The sequence below is a fragment of the Adiantum capillus-veneris genome, chromosome 6, assembly GCF_014529385.1.
Source record: "Adiantum capillus-veneris isolate H3 chromosome 6, ASM1452938v2, whole genome shotgun sequence".
Classification (NCBI taxonomy): domain Eukaryota; kingdom Viridiplantae; phylum Streptophyta; class Polypodiopsida; order Polypodiales; family Pteridaceae; genus Adiantum; species Adiantum capillus-veneris.
In genome coordinates this window covers 2,739,845-2,759,205 of record NC_140936.1, presented here as the reverse complement: position 1 = coordinate 2,759,205, position 19,361 = coordinate 2,739,845, and the positions used below count along the sequence as shown (strand labels likewise).

General features: G+C 42.4%; 1 protein-coding gene across 4 annotated transcripts in view; it reads right to left on the bottom strand.

Annotated features, from left to right (window-relative positions):
- The window catches only part of LOC147455067 (uncharacterized), a 38,827-nt gene extending 34,453 nt beyond the window's left edge, over positions 1-4,374 (bottom strand). Inside the window, exons 1-6 of one of the 4 annotated variants that reach the window (XM_086513909.1) lie at positions 4,101-4,374; positions 3,695-3,821; positions 3,337-3,586; positions 2,618-3,237; positions 2,173-2,260; positions 1,904-2,018 (exon numbers count right to left, since the gene is read on the bottom strand). In XM_086513909.1, the coding sequence (XP_086370035.1) occupies positions 1,904-2,018; positions 2,173-2,260; positions 2,618-3,237; positions 3,337-3,544 (1,031 nt within the window). In that variant the 5' untranslated portion in view covers positions 3,545-3,586; positions 3,695-3,821; positions 4,101-4,374. The remainder of the gene's footprint in view (positions 1-1,903; positions 2,019-2,172; positions 2,261-2,617; positions 3,238-3,336; positions 3,587-3,694; positions 3,822-4,100) is intronic. The other 3 variants (XM_086513910.1, XM_086513906.1, XM_086513908.1) reach the window with 3 other exon arrangements.
- Between the last annotated feature and the right edge of the window lie 14,987 nt (positions 4,375-19,361).

Sequence of the window (19,361 nt, the reverse complement as noted above, 5' to 3'; positions counted from 1 at the left end):
ACTCAAAGGCAATTGGTCCAAAAGTTGTCAGCATGTTTTGCGAAAATCCCTACAGTTGCCACATTATCGACGTAAAACGCGAAAATCCGTACAAGTGTCCCATCAACATGTCAACGTAATTTTTGAGCATCCATACAGTTGCCACGTGATCATCTTTTATCCAATTCTTCTCTGTGTGTGTGTGTGTGTGTGAGTGGATCTTGCTTTATCTTTAGGTCACTTGGGCCTCATCGGGCGGGGTCCCATAAGTTTATGGGAACTACTTCTACTTCTTCTTCTTTTGTTGTTGCTGCGTCTTGGGGTTTAGGCCCCTCGTCGGGATGTGCAAGTTGGCTCCATTCTTTAGTGGCTTGACACGCTAGCAGTTTGTGACATCCTCCCTTCTTGAAAGAAAGTAATCGTCCAAGATTACAGCATATCTGCAAAACAACTCAAGTTAGCTCAAAAATTTCCAAGGGTTATTCCCAGGGACATTCCGAGGGAAAATCAGTTTGCTCATTCCAGATTGGAGCTCTTGATATCCTAGGACGTTGGCTTCCCAGAAAAATCTCATCCAATAAGGAGTCTCATTCCAGATTGGAGCTCTTGATATCCTAGGTTGTTGGTTTCCTAGAAAAATCTCATCCAATAAGGAGTATTTAGTGGTTGGCACATCACAATCCAACACAAATGCTCACATATGCACGTTCCAAGACATAGAAACATAAAGTCGCCGATGAACACTCCCCCCGCAAATAACCATCCAGGTCTGGGCCATGAGCTGTTCAACGACTCCCTCATCACTCCTCTCGCATAACCTAAAAAGGTCCGGGCCATGAGATATAGAGGCCTTTAACAACCAAAAGCCCCTCGGACCGCAGCATGCATTGTTTGGAGGTGCTAAGAGTAACCACTGCTCAAACTTCTAATACTCCCCCCGTAAATAACCACAAGGGTCCGGGCCATGAGTAAAAACAACACTTTTCAAACATTCAATACTCCCCTCGCAACCAACCACAAGGTCGGCCATGAGTATGTGCAAGCATTCTTAAACATCATTTCTCACTACTCAATGCGGAAGTAAATCACCAAGCATTGAAACAAGTATTCAAACCAAAGTCAACACAATTAAAATCGGCACCAAGACAGGTTTAAAACAGATACCATCCATTTCAAACAAATTCCAAACAGGATCACCAAACAAGTTCTCAAACAGATTTAGAAAACTGCTAGTTCAAGCAGAAAAAGCATTCTCGACATAAGTCAAGCTCAAAAGTCGACGTGCTTTCCATTCTGAACCTGCATCAAAATTAAGGTTAGATTTCTACCATAAGGTTGTAACCGACTGTAGCATGGTCCATAAGCTCTTGAATTGTCGAAACAAGCCTCGACAGACAATGTTCATGTGGCGGTGATGGTAGCCCCAAGATATAGCAATCACACTAGGTCTCCAAGGTTATCAGCTCTATTGAGAGATGTTCAAAAATTTCAAGTTATAATCTGCTAGGGTTTCCATGGCAAGCATTTCAGGATACCCCACGCTACCAGAAGTTGCACTCCGAAGAAAGATGTCAGAAAGCGTGTAACTTTGGGCAAAAATTTTCTTGAAAGCTTGCCAAGTCCTTGGAGTGTGGGCTTAGTAGCTATACACATCCACTATTATATGGCACTGCCTCTAAGAAAAAAAAGCAGGTGGCTCGAGAGATTCCGTTAAATCGCTTTTGCGGTACTCCATATTGATCAAATATGACCCTAGAAATCAATTACCAACCGAACCTTCATGGTATTGCATGCATTAAACATTATAGGTGGCAAAGAGAGTCGATGCCACTTTCACACAAACATCAAGCCAATAAAAAGTGAACCCATGATATCCAAGTTAAACTATAATCTGACAAACAGGCCTCCACTTGGTATCACATACCGCTTTAGAAGATCCTCTTCCTCTTTTGACCATTTTCCTAAGTGGCCACCCGGCTCCAGCAACACATGGGCACGATAACGGACAGCTTGTCGTGGCCGGTGAGGTAAAGACAACTCTGTTACCAGACTTCACAAAACTCAGTGATTTAAAACTTTTTCAGATTACACTATAGTATGCAGATTAAAGTCATCAATTATAACTTGGCAAAATATGCGACTACATCAGAAAATGTGGTCCACTAAAATATGCCTCCAACAGGAAAAACTCACTTATTTCAGCCCAGCAATTGCGGGCGTCTTTGTGTTTGATGCTGTCAAAGACCTTCTCAAGACCTCTATGTTCATCCCAGCCCTTTGACTGAAATGAAAAACAACAAATGTATAATTAAATCGGACAATGCAATGATCAATCGGAATAAACTTGATGATCTCATACAGAATCAGCTCTACCTCAGCATCCCACACACCTTCCCTTGAAGAAACAATGACTAGGCGCTCATAACCAAACGCATGATGCTAGCGGCATAGTATTTTGGAGTATGGCACAGAAAGATTGCACCTGTTGCACCGCTGACCCCACTACATTTTCAAGCATGCTGCTGCATGAGCTAACTGGGCTGCAATGCTCAAAACAAGTGTACTAAAATGTATATGCATACTGGTCTGTGAGTGGGCGTGCATGTGCATGTTGATGTAAGGGCTCCACACCACTTACCTTGATGTATGTCCAAACTGCATCCTTAAGAATCTGATCCTCCTCAGAAGTGAAGCGTTCCCCCCAAATTTCTTCTACCAAATCTTTAGAACTCTCATCTCCAGAGTCAACTGCTTCATTCGAAATGTCACTTGCCTGCTCTTGGTCTGCAGCAAAAACCTTGTCTTCAAATGTAACTTTTTTGCTCTTCTTGTCCATTTTCTTCTCTTTGTTTGTTTCTTTCTCTGTAGTCTCTCCCTGTCGACTGTCAGAGTCGAAACCATCAGATTCCACATCAGCCACACCATTTATAGATGGATCATTCTCCCACTCTGAATTCTGGCTCTGCTTCACACTGTCCTCTTTCATCTTCCTTTTCATCTCCTTCTTCCTTACTCTCTCCTCAAATTTTTCTCCTGCTTCCCTTGAAATTTGATCCTTCTCTGGCTGCTCTACAATGCCTTTAGGCGGACTGCCTTCCTCCAAAGCTCCATTGCTTTTTCCCTTCTTCTTCTTCTGCTTCTTTTCCTTCTTCTCCTCTATCTTTAAAATCTCTCTGTCATTGCCTGAGGCCTCTTCACGCCTCTTATGGATGTTCTTCTTCTTTTCCTCCTCCTTGCCATTTTCTTCATGGCCGATTCCTGCATGGAAATACTGATACTTATCCTCCCTTCCATTCAAGGTACTGTACTTTAATTGCGCAGTCTGACCTTGGTACAAAAAATGAGCGAAGGACTCACCTGGGCTTCCCTCTCGGAGCTGATCCACTGAATGTGTCTGCTCTTCTGCTTGTAATTGAGAAGACGGATGGGGAGGAAGAGCATCCTCATCACTTCTCTGCTTCTTTTTCTTGCTCTTATTCCTCATCCTTTCCTTGTGCTGATGCTCCTGCTCTGAGTTTGAGTCCTCACGATTCCTCTTGTGAATTTTCCTGACCTGCTCCTCCATGCCCGAAAAAACTTGAAATCAATGCTAATGGAATGTGATCACCTGCTCAAATTAGAAATTGCACAATTACTCGTAGGGGCTCCTTAATCGTTTTAAATTGAAAAAAATGGATCACAGCAGGTTGAAGCGTGTAGGATGGATGCTTTTAACCTTAGAGATGTAAGGGTAAGCGACGGCCCTCCCCTGCGTATGCAGCACCTTTGGCCTCAAGTCTGATGCTCGCAATGTTCTACATCCGACTGGGAGTAGCTATTGTGAACTAATGCTGTGTGTCCGTCTAATGTGAAAGGACGCACACACACAAACGTAGAGAAACGCATAATCAGAGTGTCGTTATGCTGAAGCGTTCTGTGTCTCTGCGTGTCTGTGTGTGTGTGTGTGTGTGTGTGTGTGTGTGAGAGAGAGAGAGAGAGAGAGAGAGAGAGCGATGGTCGGTACTCTGTCACTATCACCATTTCTACAGTAGTGCACAAAGCATTTAATGCTGGCGTGCGTGCGTGCGTGTGTGTGTGTGTGTGTGTGTGTGTGTGTGAGAGAGAGAGAGAGAGAGAGAGACCTGTTTTTCGTCTCTGTATAGCTGTGCGTCGTTCATCACCATCGCCGTGTGCATTTTGTGTATTCTGCTCTGTAAGTTGCCTGCAGTTATAAGACCTGCTGCTGGTCCGTGCTTGGGCTTAAATTTCCCTGTGGATCATAGCCGCAGTTTACTTTTATCGGCACCTTGGCAAGGTCTACAAATACAGAACTAGTCTTGCTTGGTTAGCCTTGCTATCATGAACTAGTCTTTCTTTCTGTGAACGTGCAGGGGAGCCAAATGGTGGCCGTTGCTATAGAACCTAACAGGACATAGGTAGTTTGACATCAAGCATCTAGCACTGAAGTAAACTAAGTACAAAGCGCATTGACGAAGCTTTAAAGAATTGCGTACATGATGACTAATTACTTTTATAGTTGTCCATAAAATGGTCCAATTTCATAGCATTGACGAACTTTTAGAAAAGAAATGCATATATATTTATTACTTCAAACCAAGCGTAGTCAATTTTTTCTTATTTCTCATAGAACCTGAGAGAGAGAGAGAGAGAGAGAGAGAGAGAGAGAGAGTTATGTGTTGAGACAGTTGAAGGGAGCAAGGAATTTTGGTTCTCGATCACACAACTAATGCAAAACATATTTGAGGAGGACAATGCTAGGATAAAGGGGTTGTCCTCGTGCTACAGAATGGTTATGCAAAGGAGAACGTTGGGCTTCAATATATAAGATACATTGCCAAACAAGAACCTACATAAATTCACATCAACCACCTAAGAGTAAAGTAAGATTGAGCATGCACTAGTGACAAAAACATGTGGCTAAACTAAACTTAAGGAAGCATTCAGAAACTCAAAAAATATAAAGAGCATCAAAAGACGAAAAGTTGAAATGCACTACCGATGTGGTAATCGTTTACGGATGTCGTCCAATTGTGCAAGCTGGAGGGCAATGTTTGAATCAAGCTACATAAAAGGAATGTAAATAGTTAAACATTTTGTTTTGCAGTTAGACATAAAGTGAAAATGCTAAATATATAGTGCAAGTCATGCAGAAGTGCCATACAAAAGTATGGTGGAGAGTTGGCACTGTGAGGTAACTTTATATTGTATGTCATTGACGATGTAGGGTTTATTGTAGTGAGTTCTCAGTTCGAAAGCCCCCCTAGAACCTAGTGATCCATGTCGTTGCCATGGGCCATCTTATAAATTGCAAAGTTTACATATCTCGATCATTAGCAATTGTCTTCTTTTGAAAACATAGCTGTTGACAAAGAGGTGACGGGTGTCGGACCTATTTAAATTAGACGGGCGAGTGTAGTGGTTTTGAGCGCTCTAGCAGCACCTCCACCACGCTCATCATCTCCTTCCAACCAGTTATGGGCCGAGGTTTAAAGCTTTTAGCCTATTGTCAGAGGCTTCTACGTGCTTAAAAGCATGGGTGTCGCCTACGCAATGTGGCCAATACCATACAGATCAAAAGAGCACTCACTAATGATAGATCTAATTATGTGCCACCTCTCATCCAAGCCCTCTTTTGTATATTCATTCCAATGGCTATGTGTCCAAGCCTCCTCGATGTTGATGCCTCTCACTCTCGATCACCTCAACCTCCTGCTCTCAATCACTTGCAATTTAAGCTGCCTCTAGCCCCCCAATGGTGTTGACCTCTATCGTCTTGTCTTTAGAAGTCTTTTGAGCCCTTTGCTACTCTCTGACATCTCTTGCTCTTGAAACACCATCACGAGCCATTACTTTTGTCTGCTCTTGAAGCACCACCTTGGCTTTGGTCCCTCGATCTCGACACAACTCTACCATGATTTATTTCACCCCCTCACTATCACTACCCACACCTCTTGGAGGGACCACATCAGACCTTTGTTACATTACCCAGTATCATTTCTGTCCCATGTCCATCTCTCTCCATCTAGGACGATCTAGGCTCAGCCTATGCCACAGGCCTTTTGTTCACCCATCATGACCCAATTGCCCCAATTGGATGCATGTAGCCCCAAACAGCTTAAAGCCCCTCCTTTGTGAGCCCAAGCCACCCCTTATCCAACTACCATAAGAGCCCTTGATGCCCCTCCTCTACCCATTGGCTCTCGCCCTAGCAAGTCATCTTCATTGTGTGTTGCAACCAGCTTGAGCCACCAAAAAAGCGGACGTTCAATCGCACTCTACTAGGAGTGTTCTTATTGGATATCTCTCTCTCAGATAGATTTGTACTTCATCTAAATACCCTAGAGTGCACAAGGAAACCTCATTGTGTTGTAAACATCTTCAACCACCATAAGAGCATACATTCAAGAATAAAGTGTACGCAACCAACTTCGGCCACCAGCAGATAAGTAGACATTCGAGAATTAAGCATTGCAAACGGTCCACCTTGCCATCCTCAGAAGCATGCTTAGTGACACCCATGTAGTGCAGGCAATTTGGATCGAGGGCAATGGAATAAGTTCTGCTAAGTGCCCGCCTCCAAGCTCAAGAAAAGCTCATTAGGCTTACCAAGTAAACAGATCATCTCCACCTTCATATGGTAGAGGTTTCTTGAATAAGTAGATGCAAATAAGTATACAATTTTTCCCACGTTGTTTGCACATCAGAATTAGATTTAGCAGAACCCATGCCTCACAATAGTGGGCAAGTCTTTGCCTCTGTCTCTACATCCTTCAGCCTCTGGCATAGATCACTTCACCCAAGTGCGAGGTTCGAGCTTGCACCACAGATCCACTAGCTCACCTAAGTGCATAGCCCAATTCATGTGATGTTGTATGATGATGATTAGCCTCCTTGAGGATGGCATTGTGTTGTGATCAAGTGCCAAAATATGAATCTTCCAATGCTCTTGAATCAAATGCCTTGTGTCACGATGTTCTCAGGAGACTGCTTTCCCGTCAGCATCCCCAGTAGCATGGCTCAACATAGTAGAATTCTATGGAATTCACACCATGGCCAGCTACAAATTGATGAGGCAATTGCTCATGCATCTTAGTCTTCGCACGATAATGACAACAGTAATGTATACGGTAGGACAACAAGGTTACCCCCGTTGCCTCCATCCACAACCGCTTCAAGGACTTCTCAAAAAGAAAGGAGTAGCTCACACTCCTCTGTTGCGGCTCACTTCTAACATATTGAAGTCTTGAGGAACTTGATTTTGGGCCACATGGATCATCGAGCTTTAGATGATTACGGGGTAGTGGATGACTACAGAGGTTTCATTTGTTCTACATCCAATTTGCAGGGATTTCGACAGAGGAAGGCTGTATGGGATGGCTTTGATGCAGTATGGTGGGTTTGCCAGGTGCCGCCTTCCTGCAAAAAAAAGCCAGCGATGGAAAGCAAGTAGAGATGATTAGTGCCATGAATATAGCTTTTAGATTCTACGATGGTCGTGTGATAATGGTAGTAATGGAATGCCAGGCAGGTGCTCTACATGGATGAGTGTACTGCCTTATTTGAGAAAGAGGACCTTTGGCTCACCAAGTAAAGAAGAACATTTCAAAGTATAAATAAAAATTTGAGATGCAAATAAAGGTCACCTCAACTCCTGCATGAAGCAGTCTCATTGCCCCTCAGCCATGTATTGTTGCTTGTACTATAGGCTCTCTTGCTCCCATCGGACTCCCGTCTACTGATGCTTAAGTTTTTTGTCTTGCCTCACATATAAGAAAGGGAGATTAGATTCCCTATCCATAGAGATTCTTTTAATCGATAGAAGATCTTGCCCTATCATACTAGAGAGATTAGATTCCCTATCCATAGAGATTCTTTTAATCGATAGAAGATCTTGCCCTATCTTTTAATCTACATCCCTCGTGGAAAGACTAATATTAATGCCAGTCATGGAAACAACCTTAACCCAGGCCTCTTGATCTCTCTTCACACCATCTTAACCTATTCCTCTTGATTTCTCTTCACACCATCTTTTGCATTAGCAATCATACATGTGGCAATTTGCGACACAAGCATAATCCCTTTCTTTGGATCATGAAAGCCCGCAAGCTACACAAAAAAGCAATGCTCCATGACACACATGAAACCCTACCTCATTAAATATTGAGTAGCTTAAGTTTTTGTGCTTGATGCCCTTTTGAAGAGCTAGGTTTTCTATTAGATACATCCCTCATGCAAGTCTCTGCATTTATCATCACGGCTAGCATATCCATTGTATCTATCCCTGTGATCATCATGCTCTATGTATCTATCCCTCTTGAAAATCTAGGTTTTCTATTATATCTATCTCTTCTTCTCATATATTTGCATTCATCATCATCATCACAGCTAGCATATCCATTGTATCTGCCCTTGCGATCATCATGCTCTATGTGAGTCCTTTTATCACCATCTTTATCGTTGCCAACCCTTATATTCTCATCCTATCTATCATCGTCTCTTTGTCTTTCATAACGTCTCTCAAGTCAATTATGTCTAACGCAATCTCCAACATGGTGTCGATTGTGCCAACTACAATCTCCATTGTCATCTCTTATGCGACTTTTGCCATCGTGTTGGATGTCGCACACTTCTGCTATCATGTCTATCATCACCATTGCTTTGATTTTGCATGTGTGTTATTTGTCTTCTTTCAACTTAGGCTCATGCTCAAGCTCCTTTTGCAGATCTTCCATCATGCTTCTAACATCTGTACGGGAGAAAGCCTAGGGAAGGCTGAATGAGAACGTTTACATTTGTATTTTCTCTTTGTCGCTTGGAGTTTTGCTTTTAGGACGGAGAGAAACACAAATTGAAAGCAATGAGAACAACATGAATTCTAGCGAGCATACTTTTCATGAAGTACCCAGGAAGCCAACATCAGCGGAGCATCTCAACTGCACTCAGAAGAGCGAGAAGTAGGAAGTGCTAATGGACATCGGCTCAATGTATAAAGCAACGACTCTGTATCCATCGAGATGACCCACACTTGGACTATCGTGACTTTCTTTAAGAGTGCGGACCCGAAAGTCACCAATAGTTGGTACACACACTCTATCCTTGTAAAGGAAGTACCCATCGTCAAATGGAATAGTTAGCATAGTTCTCCCCTCGACAAAGTTTATCACCCTCTTTTGAAGCCGTAGATGTCAAAGGGATGAAGGGTCTACATCAAAGCTCTTTGGCTCTAAACTGTACCCGAAAGTATTGGTTACTCTCTCCAGACTAACTCTCACTTCTCTACTCGTCCCACCTACGGCACGCACCTATGGCCGGTCTCTCTGAACTAGCACTACATGCTGACGAGGGAGATGGTCACGCAACATGCTAGACCTTTGCAAAAGATGGATCATGCTTGCATAAGCCACATAGTGACTCCAAGAACTCGTTCTTGAAGATTGTGAAGCTTAATTTGTTAGTTTGCGACATGTGACTAAGTGCATCTTCCACTTTGTTATCTTTACCTCTTTGATAACATATTTGAAGGTCAAACTCCTATAGGATCTCTGCCTACCGAGCTTTTCTTCAGTTTGTTTTGACTTGAAAGCCATTTTAAACTTTTATGGTCCTTCCGGCCTCAAGAGTGGCGCCATATAAATAGTGTCTCCACTTTTTAAGTGCATGTACAATAGCTAGTAACTCTCGCTCATAGGTCGAGTAATTATGTTGGACACGATCTAACTTTTTACTTTCAAATGTAATTGGGCGTCCCCTATGCATAAGCATGGCTCCAACAGCCTCATTACTTGCATTTGTCTCCAAGACAAATGGCTCATTTGGGTCCACTATAGTCAATATAGGTGCAGCTTCTATAGCTACCTTAAGCTTTCACAACTCTTTTGTTGGGCTTCCCTCCAACTTATATTCTTACTTTTTCACCTCAATTGGTTTGTCACTGGGAATCCAATCTTTGCAAAGTACCCTGACATACCAAGAAAAATCTACAGTTCTTTGAAATTTTTTGGTGCTACCACCTGAAAATAGCTTCCATTTTTTCAAGTTCTATTTGACTTCCCTTTGCGGATATAATGTGACCAAGATAATGAATCTCGGTCTTTAAAAAATCACATTTTCTTTCCGTCAAAATAGTTTATGTTTTCTCAATAACTCGAATGCAAGACATAAATGTTATAAGTATTCTTTTTGAGATTTACTAAAGACTAGTATATCATCTAGGAAAACTACTACAAATTTTCCTAAGTATAGATGTAAAATGTTGTCCATAAGCGTAATAAATGTCGTCACTGCATTGGTTAGCCCAAATGGCATAACCAATAACTTATAACACCCTAAATGCTATCTTCATAACATCTTCTTGTCTAATTCTAACTTGATGATAACAAGATTTTAGGTCTATCTTGTAGAAATACTTTGACCCTTAGAATTGATTAAATAACTAATCCAAACATGACATTGGATACTTTTTTTAAATTGTCATTTAATTAAGAGTCCTGTAATCTACACACATACATAAAGATCTATCCTTCCTTTTTATCAGAAGAATAGGTGATGCCCTTAGACTAGAACTAGGCCCAAAAACCCCCTTTTTCAAGTATTCCATCACTTTTTTTTTCCACTTTCGGTGCCTCGAAGTGGCTTAATCTATAAGTAGGTTTACTTATAGGTTTTGAACCTCACACAACATCGATGCCATGGTCTACTTCCCGAGATGGCCACAAACCATTTGGTAAATGCCCAAAAAATACATCTTGATTTTCCTATATTAAATTCATCAAAGCATCTACATCCACAAACCATTTGGTAAATCCCCAAAAAATACGTCTTGAATTTTCTATAATAAATTCATTAAAGCATCTACATACGTTGCATTTGCTTTTCGCTAAGTCACATTGGCCAGTCGGATACTAATTGTCAAGGTGTCCTTATTTTAGGGGGATGGGAATCGAGAGAGCTTTCTATGGAAGCTTTTTAGGGAGTTTTTTTCCTGATTTTTACTTGTAGAAGCAGAAATAAAAAAAGCTGCCTCGTAGAGAGAGCTTCAGAAGGAAGCTCTATTTTCTCTCTCTCTCTCTCAAGTGAGCACTCAGTTGAGAATGAGCTTGAGCACGTGAGAGAGAGAGAGAGAGAGAGAGAGAGAGAGAGAGAGAGAGAGAGAGAGAGAGAGAGAGCTCTCTCAAGTGAGCGCTCAGTTGAGAATGAGCTTGAGCACACGAGAGAGAGAGAGAGAGAGAGAGAGAGAGAGAGAGAGAATATATATTTTTAAACCTTTAATGGGGGTTGTAGCCGAATGGTGCACAGAGGCACTATAACTCCTTGTGGAATGTGCTATGTGCGCCATTTGGCTACAACCCCCTTTAAGGGGATCATATATATATAAAGAACATATATATACATATAGATACATAGATATGTACACACACACACAACCACACACATATTCTTGCTCACTCTCTCTCTCTCTCTCTCTCTCTCTTTGTCTCTCTGTGTCTTGCTCTCTCACACTCATGAGCTTGAGCATGAGAGAGAGAGAGACAGAGAGAGAGGGAGGGGGGGGGGGGGGGGGGAGAGAGAGAGGGGGGGTAGAGATAGATAGAGAAGGTAGATATATTTTGGTGTATATATATATATATATCGAGAGAGAGAGAGAAGGGAGAAAGCTCCCTCCTAAAGCTCTCTCTACGAGGGAGCTTTCTAGGAAGCTTTTTTTATATTTTTGCTAGTGCAAGTAAAAATAAGAAAAAAGCTCCCTCAAAAAGCTCTCTCCATACCCCTACTCTTATTTTAGGGTTTTTTAGAAAGTCAATATGAGGGGTTTTGATGCCTCTTTATCATGTACTCCACAACCCTGTGCATGCCCATAACCTCCATTGGAAATGAGTCAAGAAGTAGGATCATATATGGTGTTTGTGTCTTAACTCTTAGAAAGGTTGTAAGAAACTGCTTCTCAAAGTCTTTCCAAATAGACTTTGAGATGATCCCACCCCACACCAACTGTGTAAAGAAGGATCGGTGTCATCAATGTGTGAAAAGGGTACTTCTTGAGAACCCAACATTTGACATCCCTTGCATTACACATGCTCTCAAATGCACAATACGCTCTCTTCATTACATTTATACATTATGCTCTCTTCATTACATTTGTGATTGGCCAGAACCTCAAGGCTAAGGTATTGAAAACTCTCAATTACTTCGAGTGTCTCATTGTTGTATATAGTCCATGCCTTCTCCTTATGGTTGGTTTTTATAAGCATAACCATTGTTTTGGATTCATTCACAATCAACCAACTGTCCCAACAAAATTTCTCAAGCACAATCGAGAGCTTTTGTGCATCCTCTAAATTATATGCTAGAATCACCACATCATCCACATACAACAAAAGCATGATTATCTCATTGCAAGTAGTAACCTCTTCAATGCCTGCTTGTTGCATAAACTCAATTATCATTTGTTCCAATTGATCAATGCATAGCTCACAAAGAGAGTTGGCAACAATCTACTTCCTTGTTTGACCCCAATAGTACTTGCAAAAAAAATTGAAATTCCTCTTCACATGCACAATTGGCATATCACCTTCTCATAATGCAAGAGACTGCAAGCATAAACTCACTTGGTACATGGATTTATTCCATTCTTCTCCACAAATTATGACGTGGAATCATATCAAAGGCTTTCTTGAAGTCCACAAAGCAACAATATAGTTTCTTACCTTTCAACCGGCTTTCCTCCATGAGAACAGAAAAAGTGACAAGATGATCAACGGTGATGTGAGGTTGATGGAAACCCACTTATCCTTTTGCACACTTATCATTCTTTTTAGCCAATCCACTTAGTTTTATCTCCCTTATGCACCCAAATGACTTGGTTGTATGAGACCCAATCATTATACTCCACACTACAAGAGGTTGTGTGCACTTGTGACGTTTTTAGCGATGGAAATACATTGGGTTTTTATACTCCCCGGCATCGCTAAGACCGTCGCTAACAGCGTCACTATGGGAACGTTGCTATAGCCGTCGCTATACTCGTTGCTATATAGTGACGCTTATAGCGATGGTTACAGGCTACCTATAGAGACGCTTATAACGACGTTGCAGAGCCTTATATAGTGACGCTTATAGCAACGCCTGAGAGTAAAAAAGTTTGGGTGGTAGGGCATTGAATGCCTTGCCACTCCCATCAACCATATTGAATGTTTCAATAATAGAGTAAACCTAAATGTATCCAAGATAAGCTCAGATTCACCTTTGAAAGAAAGTGCAAGCTATAGACCCAAAGTAGTCACCCAGAAGACAATATAACCATTAACTCCATCATCCATAGTATTGTTTGCAGAATAAAGATACAAAACTGACAAAAGTAAATTGATGAAAGTAAATCAATGACAATTGTACAAATCATAGGCAAAATCACTTGATTGTTAAGCTTTGCAAATGTAATAGTTACAACACCATTGTCATTATTGAGAAAATATACATGGTTTTTCAATAGTTATAAAAAGACGTATACACATCATCTCATTATACATGCTATGAAAAAAGGAAACTAATGCTATCTAGCTATGGCTAGACTGACGTCGTCCAATCAGGCGTCTCATCGCGTCCAACCGGCGTATCTGTCGGATTCTGCAGAAAAAAACAATAAGACAGCTTTTTGTAAGTATAAACATATAATTTACAAAACAATACAACAAATAGAAAAGAGTAAATCCTAATACTAACCATGCCGCTGCGAGAACTCAGAATGTCCATCAGGGCGTTTAAGCCCTTTCTGCTTGCGTACTCGCGCTCGTACGGTGTGGGGTCACGTCCTGTCATCGATCGCTGTTCAAAACATACAAAGAATCCATTATGTTAGAATTTAAAAGTACAAATAGACGTAACTACCAAACCTAAAGAGCAATACAAAAACACTTACAAAATCGGCCTCAAATGATGCCCACCCGTCGCTCCCCAAGTGGTGCGAGCTCCCTGCCTCTACTCGCGCTTTGACTGCCTCCTTTTGTTGCTTCCACTTGTCAGGATTCTCGCGTGCTGCTCGCTTCGCATTCTTCCAATATTCTTTGGCCAATCAATCTGGTCTGTTCCACCCATGCTTTATTGCTTTTTGCACTTCAAAACGCTTGTGCTTGCAGTATTTACGCATTTGAACCTTCATCAAGCCTTCATTGAAGCGCTCATCCCATGTTGACACGGGAAACTCGTCATGCAGCATGCTGATGACTCTGTCTTTTAACTCACTTGGTACTTCACTCTAGGTGTTTAGTATGTAGTGTTTAAACACCTGAGAGCAAAGACCGCACATGCGCGAGACCTTCTTTCCTTTATCATCCAAGATGATGCAGCCACTGAAGTCGACGGAGTACGACAAGCCCTCTCGCTTGTGACGCGTGAACCTGGGTGTCCCAGAAGGGGTCTCTAGCGGCGTGTCGATGGCAGTACAGACGTCAAGTGTCTCCACTAGAGTCCGGGACTAGGGTGACTCTCGGAGGAGGAGGTAGTGGTGTGTAGCCAGGAACGGCCGATAGTTGCGCAAAACTTGGCGTAGATATGATGTCGTGGCTGGTGTGGGGGCGGGCCAAGAAGGGGAAGGTAAAGAGCCTCATCGAACACGAGGCAGTGTCGAGGCATCAGCAACGGCGGCATCCCCACAACAACCGCCGCCACCATCTACATCCACAAACCGTTTGGTAAATCCCCAAAAAATACGTCTTGAATTTCCTATAATAAATTCATTAAAGCATCTACATACGTTGCACTTGATTTTGGGCAAGTCACATTGGCAAGTCGGATACTAATTGTCAAGGTGTCCTTATTTTAGGGGGATGGGAATCGAGAGAGCTTTTTATGGAAGCTTTTTAGGGAGTTTTTTCTTGATTTTTACTTGCAGAAGCTGAAATAAAAACAGCTTCCTAAAGAGCTCCCTTGTGGAGAAAGCTTCAGAAGGAAGCTTTCTCCCCCTTCTCTCTCTCTCTCTCTCTCTCTCTCTCTCTCTCAAGTGAGCGCTCAATTGAGAATGAGCGTTAATGGGGGTTGTAGCCGAACGGTGCGTAGAGGCACTATAACTCCTTGTGGAATGTGCTATGTGCGCCATTTGGCTACAACCCCCTTTAAGGGGTTCATATATATATATATATATAAGAACATATATATACATATAGATACATATATATGTACACACACACATATATTCTCTCTCTCTCTCTCTCTCTCATGAGCTTGAGCATGAGAGAGAGAGAGAGAGAGATGGGGGGGGCGGGGAGAGAGAGAGAGGGGGGGGGGGGGTTGAGATAAATAGAGAAGGTAGATATATTTTGTGTATATATATTTTTTTTGAGAGAGAGAGAAGGGAGAAAGCTCCCTCCTAAAGCTCTCTCTACGGGGGAGCTTTCTAGGAAGTTTTTTTTAATTTTTGCTAGTGCAAGTAAAAATAAGAAAAAAGCTCCCTCAAAAATCTCTCTCCATACCTCTACTCTTATTTTAGGGTTTTTTAGAAAGTCAATGTGAAGGGTTTTGATGCCTCTTTATCATGTACTCCACAACCCTTTGCATGCCCATAACCTCCATTGGAAACGAGTCAAGAAGTAGGAGCATATATGGTGTTTGTGTCTTAACTCTTAGAAAGGTTGTAAGAAACTGCTTCTCAAAGTCTCTCCAAGTAGACTTTGAGATGATCCCACCCCACACCAACTCTGTAAAGAAGGATCGGTGTCATCAATGTGTGAAAAAGGTACTTCTTGAGAACCCAACATTTGACATCCCTTGCATTACACATGCTCTCAAATGCACAGTACGCTCTCTTCATTACATTTGTGATTGGCCAGAATCTCAAGGCTAAGGTACTTAGAACTCTCAATTACTTCGAGTGTCTCATTGTTGTACATAATGCATGCCTTCTCCTTGTGGTTGGTTTTTATAAGCATAACCGTTGTTTTGGATTCATTCACAATCAGCCAACTATCCCAACAAAATTTCTCAAGCACAATCGAGAGCTTTTGTGCATCCTCTAAATTATATGCTAGAATCACCACATCATCCACATACAACAAAAGCATGATTATCTCATTGCAAATAGTAACCTCTTCAATGCCTGCTTGTTGCATAAACTCAATTATCATTTGTTCCAATTGATCAAAGCATAACTCACAAAGAGAGTTGGCAACAATCTACTTCCTTGTTTAACCCCAATAGTGCTTGCAAAAAATTCTGAAATTCCTCCACATGCACAATTGGCATATCACCTTCTCATAATGCAAGAAACTGCAAGCATAAACTCACTTGGTACATGGAGTTATTCCATTCTTCTCCACAAATTATGACGTGGAATCATATCAAAGGCTTTCTTGAAGTCCACAAAGCAACAATATATTTGCTCACCTTTCAACCGGCTTTCCTCCATGAGAACAGAAAAAGTGACAAGATGATCAACGGTGATATGAGGTTGATGGAAACCCACTTATCCTTTTGCACATTTGTCATTCTTTTTAGCCAATTCACTCAGTTTTATCTCCCTTATGCACCCAAATGACTTGGTCGTATGAGACCCAATCATTATACTCCACACTATTAGAGGTTGTGTGCACTTGTGACATTTTTAGCGACGAAAATACATTGGGTTTTTATACTCCCCGGCGTCGCTAAGACCGTTGCTAATAGTCGCTACGGGATCGTCGCTATAGTATGGCAAGCCCTCTCGCATGTGATGCGTAAACCAGGGTGTCCCGGCAGGGTCTCTAGCGACGTGTCGATGGGCGTACGGACGTCAGGTGTCTCCACTTGAGTCTGGGCCCCGAAGTGAGGAGTGTCGACTGGGTTGACTCCCGGAGGAGTAGGTAATGGTGTGTAGCTAGGAATGACCGATAACCGCACAAAACCTGGCGTAGATGGCGTTGCCGTGGCTGGTGTGGGGGCGAGCAAAGAAGGGGAAGGTAAAGAGCCTCGTCGAACACGAGGCAATGTTGAGGCATCAGCAGCGGCATGCCCACAACAACCATCACCGCCACCACTAGAGCGTCGGTGCCTAGACGAGTGTGAAGATCGTCTCGTCGACACTGAAGCTTCGGAGCGCACTAAATGCTCCAAAACAGAGGGAGACGTTGAAGGAGTAGAACGACGTGAGGGTGCTCCAGAGCGATGATGATCCTCGTACCATTGCCTCTGCTAGGGTGACAAAGAAGAAAGAAACTCATCATCATCCATACCTGCATTAAACACACGAACATTTAATGTTAATATTGAATGGAGAAGAAAACATGGACAAGTAGAGAGAGAGAGAGAGAGAGAGAGAGAGAGAGAGAGGACTCATAAAGGGGGAGGGATTCTTGTGTAGAGAGATTCCTGTGAAGTTCTTGTGAATTTGTCTCCCGTGTGCATTCTACTTATCTTGTAAAAGCACTGCGCTCTGAGTGCGATAGAGACTGAGGCTGCAATCTCAAAGGAGGTGATCTGTCTCTGCTCATAGATGCGGCTCGTCCCTCCACTAGGTCTAGTTGATCGGGTGAAAGTGCTTTTTAGCGTCTCTTTCATCCTATCAACTAGATCTAGTGGAGGGACGGGCAACATCTATGAGCAAAGACGGATCACCTCCTTCGTGATTGTAGCCTCAATCTCCATCGTACTCGGAGCGCAGTGCTCGTTGGCATATCAGATTTTCACGACACACCGAGGAGTGTCCCTGCTTGTGAGAACATACCTGGAGCATATGTACATGGAGTGGACGCAATGATGATTAAATACAATTTAAAATTTTCAATTATAGCCACGTGAATACAATATATATTATAAAATGGAGCAAAATTGTTCAAATACAATGTTTGTGGCTTTAAGAGGTCTCTCTCTCATCGTTGTATAGATCATCATAACTCCCTATATCTATATAGATCTCTCCGTTTAGGCAGATGTCCTCTGTTTCATTTTGTAGATCCTCTGCATGCACCCCATAAAGAGTAGCAGCTTGATGCTCGTCTGGCACCACCTTAGCGGCTTCTGATTGAGCATCTTCTCCAATCTCCTCCTTTGATGCCACTGTGATTGGCACATGGTAGCCCTCATACGTCCGTGCACTACGACGGGCTACCTCTATGACGTACCACTAGTTTGATGCAAACTTTGTAGGATGAAATATCACCTGCCAGAGCCACATAACTTACATTAGAGCTTCCAAGCACATAACTTCTAAAATTGGATGTTAACTATTTACATGCTTACTTGTTCACAATGCTTGGGTAGTACGAAAGTGTCTCTTAGGTTGGTCCATTTTTTAGTTGAATCCACCTCAAGGAAACCAAACTCTCCTCTGCGCGCAGTAGCGTTGCGACCCTCCATGTTTATCTTGAACCATTGCATGTCGAACAAGTCGACAAAAAATCCTCTGTAATCGATCCTCAAAATCTCTTGAAGCGTGCCGAAGTAAGTGAGTTCCGCCACCACAGGATCTACATCAGAGGACCGTCGTCGACTAAACTGTTCAAATTTTGCCATGATTCCACAAGCTTGAGTAAAACGCTTTTTGTCGATCCGTTCCACCGTAAAATGTCAACCTTTACACCATGCTGCTATGTATGACTTATACTACAACCAATAACGATTATGAGTGGCCGTTCAAACAGCTAGAAATTCACTAGTCGTACATTGCAAACTTACCTTGGTCGCGCAACCCCGAGAGTACTCCCACTCCTCCTTAGTCACTTCTTCACCGTCCTGTTGTGCGCTTTTTGGTTGTGCAACCATCTTCAGCTCATGAATGTTGGTAGGCTCTCCAGACCCGCCAAATAATGCATCGATGGTCATCTTCCCCGTCTCCACACGATCCGTGCCCTTTATCGCTCTTGCTTTGCATCCTTGTATTGTGAAATCCACTTTTGCATCACTGGATTGAGAAGCATGAAAAATCGATTGATTTTAGCCTCTAGATATGCCGTCATCTTCTTCTCAACACCGAGATTGCACATGACAATCCCAGATATGTGCTCATCATCTATGGTTCGCCATAGCGTGTCCCAAGATTTATCAAATCCGTCTAGCCACTCTCCAATGTAAACTAGGGACTCTGATACCAGCCAACCTTCTACCATGCTACCCTCTGGATGTGCCTTCTGACGCACATATCCTTTAGGTGTTGTCATAAAACGTTCTAAAAGAACATCCATCTGGAATGTACTGTGCTAGCTATTTCCACCTCATCAACTATGTGAACAAGAAGATGCACCTGAATGGTTAGCATGGTAGTGGGAAAGTGTTTCTCAATGCACACAACCTTCGCACCATTTAGTTTGGCGAATGGTATGGAGTCTACATTGATCTCCTTTTGTGAGATCCATTGCACCAATTGTGCAAGTTTGTAGATTGTGTTACGGACGTAAGGAGACAAACATCCCTCAATGGCCACT